The sequence below is a fragment of the Heterodontus francisci genome, chromosome 17, assembly GCF_036365525.1.
Source record: "Heterodontus francisci isolate sHetFra1 chromosome 17, sHetFra1.hap1, whole genome shotgun sequence".
Classification (NCBI taxonomy): Eukaryota; Metazoa; Chordata; class Chondrichthyes; order Heterodontiformes; family Heterodontidae; genus Heterodontus; species Heterodontus francisci.
Window position 1 is genome coordinate 55950739 of NC_090387.1, and position 18250 is coordinate 55968988.

Sequence of the window (18250 nt, forward strand, 5' to 3'; positions counted from 1 at the left end):
CCGCTAAGGGAAAAAGTTTCTTCCTATCTATCAATGCCCCTCATAATTTTGTATACCTCAATCATGTCCCCCCTCAGCCTTCTCTGCTCTAAGGAAAACAACCCTAGCCTTTTCAGTCTCTCTTCATAGCTGAAACACTCCAGCCCAGGCAACATCCTGGTGAATCTCCTCTGCACCCTCTTCAGTGCAATCACATCCTTCCTATAGTGTGGTGCCCAGGACTGTACACAGTACTCCAGCTGTGGCCTAACTAGCGTTTTATACAGCTCCATCATAACCTCCCTGCTCCTATAGTCTATGCCTCGGCTAATAAAGGCAAGTATCGCACATGCCTTCCAAACCACCTTATCTACCTGTGCTGCTGCCTTCAGTGATCTATGGACAAGTACACCAAGGTCCCTCTGACCTTCTGTACTTCCTATATCCGATGTATATTCCCTTGCCTTGTTAGTCCTCCCAAAATGCATCACCTCACACTTCTCAGGATTAAATTCCATTTGCCACTGCTCTGCCCATCTTACCAGCCCATCTATATTGTCCTGTAATCTAAGGCTTTCTTCCTCACTATTTACGACACCACCAATTTTCGTGTCATCCGCGAACTTACTGATCATACCTCCTATATCCACGTCTAAGTCATTAATGTACATTACAAACATCAAGGGTCCCAGCACCGATCCCTGCGGTACACTACTGGTCACAGGTTTCCACTCGCAGAAACAACCCTCGACCATCACCCTAAATTAAAAGCAAAATACTGCAGATCCTGGAAATCTGAAATAAAAACAAGAAATGCTGGAAATACTCAGCAGGTCTGGCAGCATCTGTGGAGAGAGAAGCTGAGTTAACGTTTCAGGTCAGTGACCCCACATAACACTTTCTATACTCCTCTAGGGCCTCTGCTGTTTTCAGAGCTCCGAATCTGCCATTAGCCTCCTTTTTTTTCCTGATGCACTCCTCTATATCCCTTGACATCCAGGGTTCCCTGGACTTGTTGGTCCTACCCTTCACCTTAATGGGTATATGTTGGCTCTGAACTCTCACTATTTCCTCATTAAATGACTCCCACTGGTCTGATGTAGACTTTCCTACAAGTAGCTGCTCCCAGTCCACTTTTATCCTGTTTTATCATACTGAAATCAGCCATATCCCAATTCAGTACCTTTATTTCTGGCACGTCTTTGTCCTTTTCCATAACTACCTTAAACGTTACAGAGTTATGGTCACTATCCCCAAGATGGTCCCCCACTGACACTTCTACCACTTGTCCGGCTTCATTCCCTAGGATTAGGTCCAGTACTGCCCCTTCTCTTGTAGGACTTTCTACATACTGGCTCAAAAAGCTCTCCTGTATGCATTTTAAGAATTCCACCCCCTTTAAGCCTTTTGCACTAAGACTATCCCAGCTGATGTTAGGGAAGTTGAAATCCCCTCATATTATTACCCTATTATTTTTACACCTCTCTGAGATTTGCCTACATATTTGCTCCTCTATCTCTCCCTGACTGTCTGGAGGCCTGTAGTACACTCCCAGCCAAGTGATTGCCCCTTTTTGTTTTTAAGTTCTACCCATATGGCTTCATTTGAGGAACCTTCTAAGATATCATCCCTCCTTACTGTAGTAATTGAGTCCTTGATCAACAGTGCAATACCACCTCCTGTTTTATCCCCTCCCCTGTCACACCTGAAGATTCTATACCCTGGAATATTGAGCTGCCAGTCCTGCCCCTCCCTCAACCATGTCTCTGTGATAGCAATAATAGCAGAATCTCATGTGCTAATCAATGCACTCAATTCATCTGCCTTACTAGTAAGACTCCTTGCATTAAAATAGATGCAATCCAGCCTTGCATTTTTCACTTGTGCCTTAACATGTCGATATTTGCTCTGCCTGCCAGACTGACTCAGTTTCTCTTCTATATTTGACTGTGCCTCACCCCCTACTGTACCTCCACTCTGTATCCCATCCCCCTGCCAAATTAGTTTAAACCCCCCGCCCCCCACAACAGCACCAGCAAACCTCCCAGCAACAATAGGCTAAGAAGAGTGCACAGACCATCAGAACACAAGCAAATGTTCTTTTTTTCAAAATAAAATGCCATAAACTTGTGAACAAAATAAATTGTATTGGGAGAAATGTTTTCAAACCATGCACTTTAGCACTCTCCAGTGAATCTCTATATAAATCCAAAATATGAAACCGTCACAATAGCCCCACCCTCTCGCTTGACCCATGAAGCCAAACCTTCCCTATGTCCCTGTGCCTTAGTCCTTAATTCCCATCTCTGTCTAGTTTCTCTGTCAATGTCCCCTCTGACCTCGCCAAACTCACCTTGGCCATGAGTCCATTTCCTGCTCCCACGAGCCTCGTGCCACTAAATTGCTGACCACTCAACTTCCCCTCCTCGTCCCCATGTAAATATTGTAAATAGCTCCCTGTCCTCAGGCACTATTTCAAACTGACATCATCATCCCCTTCCTCAAAAAGCCAATAGTCAACCCCTCTGTCTTTGTAAACTACCTCATCTCCAAGCTACCTTTCCTCTCCAAATTCCTTGAATGTGTTGTCAGTTCACAAATCCATGCCTTCTCACCTGCCAATCCCTATTTGAATATTTCCAATCAGGTTTCCAGCATTTCAGCTCATCCTTTCGGAGTATTCCATGTGCTTCACCCTCCTGAAATAGTTAATGCCATTGAGATATCTGTTACAGCTCTGGTATAGAAAATTACCTGATAATCTTTATTGATCTTGTACTGCATAAATAACATATTTCTTGTCTTTTCAAGTTCCTGAATGGTTTCTGCATGCGCTGCCTGGAGCTCTCGCATCGAGCACTCCAAGTCTTTGTTTATGTCGTCTTCCACTTTCTCCAGGAATTCAAGATTTCCATTCTTCTGGTGTTTACGAACCTAAATAACGGTAAAAGCACATGACTGATATAAACACACCTTCCCTTCCAGCTTTCTCCACCTCACGACAAACATAAAAATCTACAATATAGCTTACTAACTGTAAAATAATGTGCAGAAAGGTTAGTTCCAGTTGGATTTGTTGTTGTATATCTTTTTCATGGCAAAACAACATTTGTACTTTTCCCAAGGTTTGCCCCAGTATTTTTATATCACTATCAGGTTATAATTCTGTCGTGTCCTTCAAACTCCAAAAGAAAGGCTGCAGTACTTTCCTCCCAAAATACAAAGAGGTGGATTTTAAGTTCCCAGGGAACTGGGAGCAGGGGAATGGGTTCTGTAGTGCGTGGGAAAGCCAGAAGTAAGTGCAGTGCATTTGTCAGTAGCTTTTTAACCCAGAGACTGCATTACCATATCATTTCTGGATTTCTTAACCAATTAGTGCGAATGTCGTGATGATGACCTGCATGAATCGATTTCAATTCCAGTATTTAAAGGGACACGTCAAACATGCAATTTGATGGATTTGGAGTTTCGAGCATAGCAGAAGGAATGACAGAATGCATTCCAGGCCTTGTTTTAATCCTGGATGTGCTGCTGGGAGCTGTAAATGGCCTACAGGGAGATACTCTTGCCAACTGATGGGAGGAAGAAGCCAGTGAAACAAAGAAGATGTGGCTGGTGGTTGCCCATGAGATTAGCACCAAGAAGGTGCTGCCATGCTCATGGATTCAATGCTGAAAGCGGGTTAATGACCTAAGCAGGGCAGGAAAGGTGAGTACAATGTCACATTCACCTACTTCCTGATATGCATATCATCCCAAACCCCTCATTCTGCTTACTCAAGTTTACTCCAGCACATAATTCCTCACACCAACATACCATGCAGGTGCACCCATCCCTCTCTGTTTACTCACTTCGTCACATCCCTATGTGTCCATCCATCAATGACAATCACCCTCTCCCTCACAGTCACCCTCAACAAATGCTCTCCATCCAACTGCTCAAGGACCAAGGGATTGATTAAGAAGGGGAAAATAGAGTACGAGAGAAAGCTTGCGGGGAACATTGAGTTCCAGATCCCAGAACCCTCTGGGTGAAAAAAACCTTTCCTCATCTCCGCTCTAATCTTTCTATCAATTACTTTAAATCTATGCCCCCTAGTCACTGAGCTCTCTGCTAAGTTAAATAGGCCCTTCCCATCCACTTTAACCCAGCCCCTCACAATTTTGTACATTTCAATCAAATCTCCCCTCAGCCTCATCTGTTCCAAGGAGAACAAGCCCAGCCTATCAAATCTTTCCTCATAGCTACAATTTTCCTGTCCTGGCAACATCCTCGTAAATCTCCTCTGTACCCTCACTAGTGCAATTATAACTTTTTTGTACTGAGGTGACCAGAACTGCACACAGTACTTGAGTTGGTTAGGCAACCAATGAGTTATACAGTTCCAGCATAACCTCCCTACTCTTATATTCTCTGCCTCGGCTAATAAAGGAAGGGATTCCATCTGCCTTCTTAACCACCTTATCGACCTCTCCTGCTACCGTCAAGGATCTGTGGACATACATTCCAAGGTCCCTCACATCCTCTAGATCTCTCAGTATTCTCCCATTTATTGTGTATTCCTTTGCCTTGTTTGACCTCCCCAATGCATCACCTCACACCTCACTGGATTAAATTCCATTTGCCACTTTTCTGCTCACCTGACAAGTCCTTTGATATCTTCATGCAGTCTACAGCTATCCTCCACACTATTAACCACGTCACGATCAGGTGAGGAGGGGTCGAAGGGCTTCCCTCTTGTTCTTCTCCTTGTTTGACCACAACAGGTTTACTTCATTTTTAAAGTGAATGTACTTGCCAATTCAGTGAGATACTGCAAATGTCTCTGGCAGAGCCCCGGAAGGTTCCAGAGGCAAAGAAGTTGAGAGTGAATTTGACAGCCACTGCTAAAGTTTGAACAGCAGGTCCACTTAGCAGCAGGCTGCAAACATCTGCCACAACCTGACACTAGAGCTGAGCCTCCCTGCACACTGTTTTTCTGACATGTCAAGGAAACTTATCCCCTGCCTGTAAATCTTGTGTGGCCTGTGAGCTGCACCTCTCTGTTGATGCCCTCTCTGCTTTGGAGCTGCAGGTTTGGAAGCAGCACACTGCTGCTGCTGCTGGTGCTGGTCATCTCGGAGGTCCAAAGCAACACAGCATAAGCTTCACCCAAGCTGATCTGATAGATCAGAGGTCCAAAGTGCAGATCAGACATACAAACCTCCAAATGTGTCAAAGCACCCTCCAAAGTTGTCAAAGTTACCTCTCAGCACAAATATTGTGAACAAAGCCTTTCACACAGGCAGGCAAGAAAGCAGAAAGCAGCTGTGAGGTGTCAATACTTATTGGCTTATTTGCCTGCTATGTCTTTAGCTCCCTCAATTGCCGCTTTGTTCATGCCTTGCTTTCACTGGTGAGTTCCAAGAAGGGTGGGAAACCTGTGGACCCACAGTTAAATTGAAAAGCCAATGTTAATATGACCGACTAACAGATTGAAATTGACCGACTTGCCTTTCCTGAGGGGGTTGTTCCCATGCAGCCTAACATGCTGCAGTTAAATGCGGAAATGGGTGGGATAGAGCTGGTTTCCCAACACGCTGTCAATCGCCACGATTTTAAACTCCCAGTTCCATGTATTCTGCACATTAAAATTCAGCCCAAACGCTCAACAATATTAATAAAATATATATATATATATATAAATTAATGCAAATATTTCTGGGTGTGTACTAATTAACCTTTGTTGTAAAGATGAAATATTAACACAGCATAAATAAACTTCATATTACTCTTCTCTGACTTTATAACCCCTGCTCTTTCTGATGTTTTCATATGTTTGAGTAAGCTACATTAGCTACTTGAAGGTTCACCAATGAATTAGCCTTTTAAAATGCTAGTCACTCCAATCAGGGCATATGAGGGTCAGGTTGTTATTAGACCACAGAGCGGGCATGAATTGGAAGAGGGATCAACTTCTTTACATTACCTTTATGAGCATCAGTGCTTCGCTGAGTTCAGCCACATCAATATCACTCTCCTGAAATTAAAACAGTCAATAAAGGGCATTATTAAATGGAAATGAATAATACAGGGATAACTGAAAATGACATAGTAGATTCTCACCAAATATGACATTTGGGTTGAATATCATGAATAAATAAAATATCACATTTTACATTCGTTTTTCTAAGGCTTTATGATGCATAAAGCTGGCACACTTACACCATGCATAAAACATTTCAAGCATTCCATTGTCACATTCTGGCAGATATAAATGCAGTTCAGGTAAGTATCTTACTTTGGTGAAGAACTTCATACGTTCTTTCAGTTCATCCAGCTGTTGCTTGTGTTCCAGATAGCACAGCTGGAGCTCTTTGTTCTCCTGGGAAAGTCGCTCATTTTGTTCTGACATTCATTGTACAGTAAATGGAAACAATAGAAAAACAAAACCAGACAACAATGTGTTAAAATAAAAACGTAACAAACAATGACAATATCTAGTAACACTGTATTCAAGTGAAATCAAGTGATCCCTGCAGGAAACCCAGTTGTTGTCCTGAAGAGCTTTAACATTTTATGTTCTTTATAATTCCTTTTAAAATTCTGGGAGAAAAATTCCTCTATATGCTATATGTAACAAAATAGTAAAACTGCTGTTCAAGAACACGTTTATAAAATTATTACAAAGAGACAGAAAAAAATGTTTTCCACGAATTTTAGGAAATTTGTCATTTGGTAAGATAGGTAATTGGAAATTTCTTAGACATTGTAAATGACAACATGGATTGTAGGAATATGCACTTTCCATCCTGAAGGTTTGAACATAGCTCAGTGTCTTCTCATTTTTTCAAAGACTGTGAAATTATAATATGGTAGTCTTGATTTACTGTCTACCTAAAATGACATTATTGGTATAAAATCTTCTTGTATCATACAAGAGGCAAATTAAAATATTACAAAATAGCAGATTTTTTTGAACATAAGAAAGACGTATGGCACATTCATCCCACAGACCATGTATAATTTGCCCTATTATGGACTCCATACCATTGTCAGTACTCTTTTGAACATTTTCGCTGGAACTTTCAACAGCGCAAGTATAAAATGAGTGATACTGGATTGGCTGCTCCCTATACATTTTTTTATCCATTGAAGTCAGTGGAAAGGAAAATCATACGGGTTTTTATCGGCAGCTGATCTGATATTGCCCATTTTACACCCATGTTGAAGTCAAAACCTCCCCGCCACCCCGCCCAAGGTGCTCAGAATTGCCAAATTTGAGCATTGTGGCCTGTGAACACAGCAACATATAATCTGGGCACCAAAGTATTTGTTTGGCATGAATTTACAACTAAAAATATTAATTGATTCCAAATGGAAAGTGGCTTGGCTCCCTTGATTTTGGTTCACTAATCAGGCACACGCTGATGTGGAATCAATGCAATCCCACCAGATGGGCAAGTCAAAAATTATGTTTTTCCAACATTATGACTCCTGTCTTCATGAAAGCAAGATAAGTATTGTTTTATTTAAAACTGAAGCGGTCTTATTCCAAAGATCATTATTTGATACTTCAGTGAACATTTTTAGATACTTTACACAAAATCCTGGAACTCCTGACCAAACAGCACTGTGGGAGCACCTTCATCACAAAAACTGCAGCAGTTCAAGAAGGTGACTCACCATTACTTTCTCAAGGGTAATTAGGGATGGGCAATAAATGCTGGCCTTGCCAGCGACGTCCAACTCCCATGAATGAATAAAAAAATTATTAATCACAAATTAACTCCAAAATCCTGATACCTGATGCAACTTAACAATAATAGTTGAACAGATAATATGGGGAAAAACTGAACGTTGTTGCGCCTGTTTTATGAGCAAAAAATGGGCACAATTTCAGGGACAAAGGTCCTGTACCCCAAGGACACCTGAAAAATATACATTAAGATGTGTCATTTTTCAGGTATCCCTGACGGTTGCCTAAAACGGCGTTAGGCCGCATATGTAAACAAGGGTCAAATGAATTTCTGTCCCTACAGATAACTAACAGAAATAACAAGAGCTGCATTTGGGAAATTGTATATAAATTTACAACAGTGATCATGCCCTTCAATATACTTTTAAAGTCTGTTAAATATATTAAAAGTAAAAATAATTATTGCTTTAGAATATGAACCAAGACATTTTATAGCAGTTAATATATCATATCTGCTGTTATTTAAAATGTTCATCTAATCAAACATTAAATCCCTGTGAGTGTAAAAAAGCTATGACAACTGCAGTTACTTTGTTAATAAAAGTATCATTCCTATCTTGTACAATTTCTGTGGAGTCTGCATTTTAGTTTTGTATCCACTTCCTTAACAGACTTTTTTATTTAAAGAATAATATATCATAATTGTTCTGCAGAGACACTACAATTAAAAACATGATACAACTGCAGGGTATTATTTTGCTTACAGTGTAATTCTGGAAAGTTCTAACATCTTACAGATGCTCATTTCTTAACCCTTTTTCGTCCATACTATTAAGACTTAACATTCCAAAATTGCAGGAATTTTGCATTGCAGTGACCATCATGAAGAAACTGCCTATTTGATAGATCAAAACTTTTAAAGACCATGTTAAAGGTTATTAAATCGAATAAGCTTTTGAATAGTATATTGTATGTGTTTCTGGGAAGAAATTGTTTTTCATGCTCTGAAACTGATGGCCATGCATGTGGTTTCCTTCAATGTTTTTGTTTTCACTTTTGTTCAGATAGTGCTATGGTCACCACGAATGTTGGATAAGTGCTTACAGTATTACACACAAGCCAAAGTAGGACACTCTCCAAAGTGACCACTTGAAGAAGTGGTTTGCTGTAAAGCTTGTAGATATTTCAGTATGTATGTCAGTTTAAACATCTCTTAATGAACAAACTAGTCGTGGGAGTCAGTTGCCAGCGATCGCCAGAGCTGGCGGGCATCCATAAAGGCGGGGCTAAAGTGTGGCGAGTCGAAGAGACTTAGCAGTTGGCAGGAAAAAAGTCAGAAGCGCATGGAGAGAGCCAACTGCGTAACAGCCCTGTCAACCAATTTTATCTGAGCACCTGTGGAAGAGTCTGCCACTCTAGAATTGGCCTTTATAGCCACTCCAGGCGCTGCTTCACAAACCACTGACCACCTCCAGGCGCTTACCCATTGTCTCTCGAGAGAAGGAGGCCAAAGAATGAACAAACTACATTCACTACAATTTAAACTCTGTTTGGAAGACGGAGTCCTTTTTAGAGTGATTATGATAGTTTGTTATGCTTGCCGGTCATCCGATATGCTAAATTTGCTCTGGTTCAGTTCTCATCTCAGAAATACACGCCGACTATGTGCTTTCGGGCCAATTTAGTCACTACGAAGAATGTACATTTTTAGAAAATATAATAACTACAATTTTCACACTGAGGCTGTGGATAGTTTATTTGCATAAAGGAGTACAGCATAATTAGATTTTCAGCCTAATTTGCTTTGGTATGATATCTTTATATCTTAAATATACTTTCTGTTCAATTTTAACTATTAAGCACCTATTGTTTATGCAATAATAAAAGCAAAATACTGCGGATGCTGGAAATCTGAAATAAAAACAAGAAATGCTGGAACCACTCAGCAGGTCTGGCAGCATCTGTGGAAAGAGAAGCAGAGTTAACGTTTCGGGTCAGTGACCCTTCTTCGGAACGAGCAAATATTAGAAATGTCAAAGGTTATAAGCAAGTGAGCCGGGGGTGGGGCAAGAGATAACAAAGGAGGTGTAGATTGGACAAGGCTACATAGCTGACCAAGAGGAGCAAAGGCAAACAATATGTCAATGGTGTATTGAAAGACAAAGCATTAGTACAGATAGGGTGTTAATGGACTGAAGATTGAACAGCAGCAAGTACAAACATGAAAAAAAACAGTGGGTAGCAAACTGAACAAACTACAATGAAATTAAATAAACAAAAGAAAAAAAATTTGTAAAAAATGTAAAAAAGAAAAAGTAACTAAAAATAAAAGTAAAATGGGGGGCCTGTCATGCTCTGAAATTATTGAACTCAATGTTCAGTCCGGCAGGCTGTAGTGTGCCGAATTGGAAAATGAAATGCTGTTCCTCGAGCTTGTGTTGATGTTCAGTGGAACACTGCAGCAAGCCCAGGATAGAGATGTGAGCATGAGAGCAGGGGGGAGTGTTGAAATGGCAAGCAACCGGAAGCTCAGGGTCCTGCTTGCGGACTGAGCGGAATGTGTTCTGCAAAGTGGTCACCCAGTCTGCGTTTGGTCTCCCCAGTGTAGAGGAGACCACATTGTGAGCAGCGAATACAGTACACTACATTGAAAGAAGTACAAGTAAATCGCTGCTTCACCTGAAAGGAGTGTTTGGGGCCTGGGATAGTGAGGAGAAAGGAGGTAAATGGGCAGGTATTACACCTCCTGCTCCCGCCCCGAACTGGAAAACTTTATCAACTTTGCTTCCAATTTCCACCTTTCTCTCACCTTTACATGGTCCATCTCTGACACTTCCCTTCCCTTCCTCGACTTCTCTGTCTCCACCTCTGGGGATAGGTTGTCTACTAATATCCATCATAAGCCCACTGACTCCCACAGCTACCACCTACATCCGTGACTCTTCTGACGCCCTAAGTAATTTTGACAATTTCCAGTTTCCTGGTCCCAACCGCCTCCTCTTCACTATGGATGTCCAATTGCTCTACACCTCCATCCCCCACCAGGATGGTTTAAGGGCTCTCCGCATCTTCCTTGAACAGAGGCCCAACCAGTCCCCATCCACCACCACCCTCCTCCGCTTGGCTGAACTTGTTCTCACATTGAACAACTTCACCTTCAACTCCACTCACTTCCTTCAAGTAAAAGATGTTGCTATGGGGACCCGCATGGGTCCTAGTTATGCCTGTCTTTTTGTGGGATATGTCGAGCATTTTTTATTCCAGTCCTACTCAGGCCCCCTCCCCCAACTCTTCATCCGGTACATTGATGACTGTATCGGTGCCGTTTCCTGCTCCTGCCCTGAACTGGAAAACTTTATCAACTTTGCTTCCAATTTCCACCCTTCTCTCACCTTTACATGGTCCATCTCTAACACTTCCCTTCCCTTCCTCGACTTCTCTGTCTCCATCTCTGGGGATAGGTTGTCTACTAATATCCATTATAAGCCCACCGACTCCCACATCTACCTCGACTATACTTCTTCACACCCTACCTCCTGTAAGGACACCATTCCATTCTCCCAGTTTCTCCGTCTCCGACGCATCTGCTCTGATGATGCTACCTTCCATGACGGTGCTTCTGATATGACCTCCTTTTTCCTCAACCGAGGATTCCCCCCCACTGTTGTTGACAGGGCCCTCAACCATGTCCGGCCCATTTCCCGCACCTCTACCCTCACCCCTTCCCCTCCCTCCCAGAACCGTGATAGGGTTCCCCTTGTCCTCACTTTCCACCCCATCAGCCTCCATATCCAAAGGATCATCCTCCGCCATTTCCGACACCTCCAGCCTGATGCCACTACCAAACGCATCTTCCCCTCCCTTCCCCTGTCAGCATTCCGAAGGGATCGTTCCCTCCGCGACACCCTGGTCCACTCCTCCATTACCCCCACCACCTTGTCCCCACCCCATGGCACCTTCCCCTGCAATCGCAGGAGGTGTAATACCTGCCCATTTACCTCCTCTCTCCTCACTATCCCAGGCCCCAAACACTCCTTTCAGGTGAAGCAGCGGTTTACTTGTACTTCTTTCAATGTAGTTTACTGTATTCGCTGCTCACCATGTGGTCTCCTCTACATTGGGGAGACCAAACGCAGACTGGGTGACCGCTTTGCGGAACACCTCCGCTCAGTCCGCAAGCAGGACCCTGAGCTTCCGGTTGCTTACCATTTCAACAGTCCCCCCTGCTCTCATGCTCACATCTCTATCCTGGGCTTGCTGCAGTGTTCCAGTGAACATCAACGCAAGCTCGAGGAACAGCATTTCATTTTCCGATTAGGCACACTACAGCCTGCCGGACTGAACATTGAGTTCAATAATTTCAGAGCATGACGGGCCCCCCATTTTACTTTTATTGTTAGTTATTTTTTCTTTTTTCTTTTTTACATTTTTTACAAATTTTTTTTTTCTTTTATTTCATTTCATCGTAGTTTGTTCAGTTTGCTTACCCACTGTTTTTTTTCCATGTTTGTACTTGCTGCTGTTCAATCTTCAGTCTGTTAACACCCTATCTGTACTAATGCTTTGTCTTTCAACACACCATTGACATATTGTTTGCCTTTGCTCCTCTTGGTCAGCTATGTAGCCTTGTCCAATCTACACCTCCTTTGTTATCTCTTGCCCCACCCCCGGCTCACTTGCTTATAACCTTTGACATTTCTAATATTTGCTCGTTCCGAAGAAGGGTCACTGACCCGAAACGTTAACTCTGCTTCTCTTTCCACAGATACTGCCAGACCTGCTGAGTGGTTCCAGCATTTCTTGTTTTTATTATTGTTTATGCAACATCTTTGGATCAGTATACAGGGTTTAACAGGATGGTGATGCTATGTTACGCAGACGCCAAAAACCAATATACCAATAAATAAGCGTGAAAATGGAGTAAAGAAAACATGGATGTCCTTGAAACTTTATTTAATGGCAGCTTTCCAAAATTAAAAATAGTGTAATTTAATTTAATTTTACAGCATATATTTTGGTATATTTTACATCTGCCCGAATTAAATTGCAATTCACGTGACAGAGTTAATTATTTTTGATGTCTAAACCTAAATCCCAGTGATCAACCTACTACTTTCCCAAAACATATTTTATTTTGAAAACAACAGAGATAAGTAAATATAAATGAGAAATAAATGGTACTGGTACAAGAAAAAAAGCATACCTATATTTAATTTCTGTTATATCAATTCGAAACTCAATTGTTGGGATCTAAATCTAACACCAATTACAAAGAAATAAAAGAACCAGGTCTCTTTTATAATAAGATACAGTCTATACCATTGCAATGGCATTAGTGGTTGTAGTGGTTGGGAAAGGAGAATGTTTCTCTGAGTGATAACTTTAACTAAGAACAAATTCAAAAAATTGGCAGCGAAATTGGGGTTGGAATTGAAATCAGATGCCAAAAAAGCAGAGACAATTGACATAATAGCCGAACATCTGGAATTAGTAGAAGACGATGATGATGATACTGATGAAGGGGAATACGAGGAACAAGGAAGGGAATACGACAGACAAGAAGGTAGTAGATTCGAAAGTGATCCAGTGGTATTGGCTAGGATTCGGTTAGAAACAAAAAAACTTGAGGTAGAAAAAGAATTAAGAAAACGTGAATTGGAAAAAGAGGAAAGGGAAAAAGAAAAAGCAATAGCAATAAGAAAACATGAATTGGAAGACAGGGAGAAAGAGAGGGAATTTAAGCTAAAAGAGATGGAACTAAGACAAAAGGGTCAGGAAGAATCTGAAGATTCTGAGATGGCAAAGAAGGCTATTCTCACTGCCTATGAGTTAGTCCCTGAAGCTTACTGTCAGAAGTTTAGGAACTTACGGAGACTGGCTGGCCAGACATATTTAGAATTTGACAGGGTGAAGCAAATTATTTTTGACCGTTGGATACGGGCATTAAAAGATAAAAACCACATATAAGAACCTTCGAGATGATTCTCTTAGAAGAATTTAAAAACTCCATTCCTGCAGTAGTGAGAACTCATATAGATAACCTGAAAGTTTTGAAAGCTAGGCAAGCAGCAGAGATTGCTGATGAATTTGAGCTTGTGAATATGCCTACCTATTTTGTCCGTCACCCCCATAAACCCGAGAAGGATAAAAAGTGGGAGAGTGAAAGGAAGGTAAGTAGCCTGGGACAAGAAGGAACAGCTAGGAATGCCCCAGGATCACCTCCTCAGGTCAGAAAGGAAGGTGCTGAGGGTATAAGTGAGGCTCGCAAGTCAAAGTGTTATCATTGCAACAAAACGGGTCACCTTCAAAGTGCTGGAAATTGCGAGGTAAACCCAGAGGACTTGTTAGGGTACGCAAAGTTAGTGCAGAGGAAAAAACTCTGACTGAAAGTATAGCAGATCAGTATAGCTTTAACGACAACTGTGAATGTGAAACCAGATACTAAAACTTAAAGGAGTGCAGAGGTTAAGAATAAAATACTTGAGAGTTATAATGAGTTTTTGTCAATGGGGAAAGTAACTCCATATCCTGTAAGTGAGGCAGGAAAATCTATCATTATACTCAGGGACACAGGAGCAACCCAAAGTCTCTTGCTGGGGAAAGAAATTAGGTTTTCACCAGACAGTGCCTTGAACGCTAAGTATTTAGCTAATGGAATTGGAGAGGAGTGTATACCCATACCTTTGTATGAAGTACGCCTAGAGAGTGACTTAATATCTGGGTTAATAACTGTAGGTGTTGTCCAAGGTTTACCAGTAAAGGGAATTGACCTACTCCGAGGAAATGATATGGCTGGATCAAAAATATCAGTTTTTCTGACAGTTACAGAGGAACCAAGTAAAACTGAGGAAAGTGAGCAATTATAGGAACAAGTTCTAGGAATATTTCCTGCGTGTGTAGTTACTCGAGCAATGGCTAAACAGGATCCACTGTCGGAGGTAAAAGGGGCACCACAAATAGATAGCCAAGTATCTGAAACCTTCTTTGGGGATTTAGATAATTCAAATGAGACTTTTAACAGATCGTCTATCATTGTAGCACAGCAAGCTGATCCAGAGATATACCAAATAGCACAGACAGCTCTGTCAGAAGCTGAGGTGAAAGGAGTTCCGGAAGGCTATTATATGGCAAACAGGGTTTTGAGGAAGAAATGGAGACCTCCTCATCGGTCTGCAGATGAAGACTGGGCAGTTGTTGAACAGATAGTGGTACCACCTAAATATCAACAAGGATTTTTAAGGTTACCGACATTCCTTTTGCAGGACATAGGGGAATTTGGAAGACCAAATCACGTATAAGCCAACATTATTACTGGTCAGGTCTTGCAAAGATATGAGACAATTTTGTTGGACATGCCATACCTGTCAAATGGTAAGAAAACCACAACCTACCATAAAACCAGGGGATGAAGTATTAGTGTTGTTACCATTACAGGGAGAACCATTAAAAGCACGGTTCAGTGGCCCATATAGAGTGATCAAAAGAGTGGGTAAGGTAGATTACTTGATTGACACCCCTGACCGCCGGAAGAAAAAACAGTTGTGTCACATTGATATGCTCTAACAACATTACCGCAGGGAGGAGGATAAGCCAGTACAGGTATGTCAGGTAATCGGGACTGTTCAGAAGGAAAAGGATAGTGAGGATGAGGCAGAGGCAGGCCCAGGAAATTCTTAGATTGAACCTCCAACTATCAGATTAGTAAATATAGAATGGCTAGGAAAATGAAACAATAGGCTTTTACACTTAGAGGCAAAACAGCATGAAGTCCTAACCAGGGTTTTCACAACGTTTCAAAAAGTTTTTAGGGATAAGCCAGGATGTATAACCTTAGCCACATATGATGTGGGTACAGGGGGAGCCATTCCTTTAAAACAACATCCTTGTTGCTTAGGTTCAGACAGCCAGGCCCAAGTGGAAGCAGAAGTACAATGCATGCTGAAAGGCAGCTTAGATTAACCTACTTAGGACAGCTGGAATTCGCAGGTGGTCTTGATGTCTAAACCTAGTGGGTGGGCTCAAACTTGCAAAGACTCTAGAAAGGTAACTGTGGTAAAGAAGGCAGACCCCTACCCAAATTCTTATTAAAGGACTGTACACCGGACAGGGTTTTCCAGTGTCAAGTGATGCTACATAGATTAAGGGGTAGTCGAGTAACTTCTCAGAGAATCGTGAACCCAGTAGTGGTCAGTGCTCCTAGCTGTGCAGTTCACCTGACTGAGGTGATGGACAATAGGTACACATGGAAGGAAAACACGAAACAACTGGAAGACTATGCTTGGAAATTTGAAATGGGTTAATTGGGACAACCTTTTGAAAATGTAAAGCTGAAATGTTCTGGTGGAACTTGTTGCTGTAGTCTTAACATTTTAGACAAATGTATGCCTGTAAATGCAAAAAAAAAATTTGATTTTTCAATTTGTATTTTTTGCACATTGTAATGAAACGCATTTCAGGAATGGTGTTTCATTCCGCCAGGTGCAGAGGTGTTATGATCCTGTAGTTTTTTTCCGGGAAGAATGCAGTGTGCCTTTAAGGCTAGAAAAGGAGTCATACTGCTTTAAGGCAACAAGCTCCAGAGACTGAGTCAAAGAATGCATTTTCATTGCCATTCAGCCATTCGGAGAACAAGGACAATGATACAATGTTGACGATTGCTTTTTGAAAAACTAGCTAAAAACTGTTTTTTGACACAGAAACAGATGGACAGCTGGACCAGCATGTACTGAAGGAAATGAGAGCTCTCTCTCGGTTTATTTAAATTCTATTTATTATACTCTCAGAATTCTGATGTCAAGCCAGATTAATTTCTTAAAAAGAAAATAACCAATTCCTTTAATTACTGAACTGTAATTGGTGAATTCATCGCCGGAAGAAGGTCATCATTTCAACTTCTTTACTAGACCACTGACTGTCCTACTGTTGAAGAACCTTTTCTTCCCTGTGATGGCTGTGAGGACCTCAAGCAACCTTGAACTGTTCCACATTCGGCAGGAGCGTAAATCTGCAAGGACACTAATTTTTTCTGTTTGAAATGCTTTTTATATCTTAGTAGCGTTTTAGAATTTAGTTTTTTCTAATTAAACAGTTAGTTTGTTGATCTAAAGACACCTGGTTTGGTTCACCTCATTCGGGGGTTAATAGATGGTCAATTTGGCTGTGGTCTTTCTTTAATTTGGAAAGTTTAAAATGATATGTTAGACGATCTAGGGAGGGACGGAACTGAATCAACAGTGCATTTCTCCCACCACAATCAGAATCGTATATTTTGATTGGGGGCTTTGACTTGAGCGGTCAGTTACAACAATGATAATTGCTCTGGATAGTAAACAAGTGATTTTACTAGCCAGAATTCAATCTTTACTGCTATTTTCAATACTATTTTAAATTAATGCATTCCCACCAATAGCTCTGTGGTACCCTTATGAACTACTAGGGGCTGGATGCGGCAAGTTAAAAAAATGGCAGCCCGCCTGAGCAGGCCGCACGCCAAAGAGCCACCACAATCAAAAGCGTGGCGGCTCATTTCAACCACCAGAGCAGCCCGCCCCGCCCAATTACGGCGAGGGGGCGGGCTGTACGTTCCCAGCAAGAGTGTCAGCTGCCTGAGCGCCGGTGCTGGCGCCATTTTTAAAGCCAGCAATGCCGCCCAATTTAAATTTTTAAAGTCTGCCCTCCAAAATTAAACAAATAAATTTCTAATGCCCCTTTCCCACCTCCCCAATAACAATTACATTAATTATTTGGCCTTCCGCCCACAAAACACTTACCTTTTACATCTGACCTTCCCCTGCCAAACTTTCCCCACCGTCCCCCACACCCATTACATTTATTTGACCCTGTATCTCCCCAACTCCACACTGACAAACTTACCTCCTCCCCCCCTCTCCACCAGTGTGGTGCTGTGTTTCCCCGGCTGGGGATCTGAAGGCACGGGAGTACTGACCGCTATGCCGAAGATCACGGCAGGCCCTCAAGATCGCAGGTAAGTCTATTTAAATTTAATAATTTTATTTATTCGAATATTTAAATTGTGGTCCCGTTGCCCAGCGGCGGGAGGCTGCCACGGAGTCTCACCACCACCGGGAGGATCAGGCCGGGCCCTCACAGCGTCGAGGTCCATGGCGGGCCTCATCCTGAGCCACCTTCAGGCTGCCTCCGGCACGAAACCAGACGGCTGGGGGAGAACAAAATCCAGCCCTAGGAATGTCATCACTGTAACCTATTACAATGCACAAAACAACCCATGTAAAGGTAAATAGAAAATGTTAATTGTTTATTTTGTTTTAATTTGCTCAGTGTGAGGGATTAACTATGCTAAGGAAGAAGATAATTTCCATTTCACAATGGATCACTAAAACCCATAAAAAAGACAAGACTTTTAACTCAACAATTTGGGGTGACCCTGTCTACAAGCAAAACTAAACAAAATTTGACCAACATGAAGGGATTGCCAATTTGATACATTTTACATAAATCTTTTAGTGATTGAGGAGAAGGAGCCATGGTAGATGTTATTTAATATAATAGGTTTTTAATATAGTCCGGCATCTCAAGCTTGTCACAGTCAGTGCAGCTGGTGCCTAAACAGAA

General features: G+C 41.8%; 1 protein-coding gene across 4 annotated transcripts in view; it reads right to left on the reverse strand.

Annotated features, from left to right (window-relative positions):
* The window catches only part of rpgrip1l (RPGRIP1 like), a 263930-nt gene that overhangs the window by 125459 nt on the left and 120221 nt on the right, over positions 1 to 18250 (reverse strand). For all 4 annotated transcript variants that reach the window (XM_068049460.1, XM_068049459.1, XM_068049461.1 and 1 more), the window contains 3 exons: positions 6260 to 6366; positions 5948 to 5998; positions 2734 to 2913 (listed from right to left, as the gene is read on the reverse strand). In XM_068049460.1, coding sequence (XP_067905561.1) covers positions 2734 to 2913; positions 5948 to 5998; positions 6260 to 6366 — 338 coding nt within the window. The remainder of the gene's footprint in view (positions 1 to 2733; positions 2914 to 5947; positions 5999 to 6259; positions 6367 to 18250) is intronic.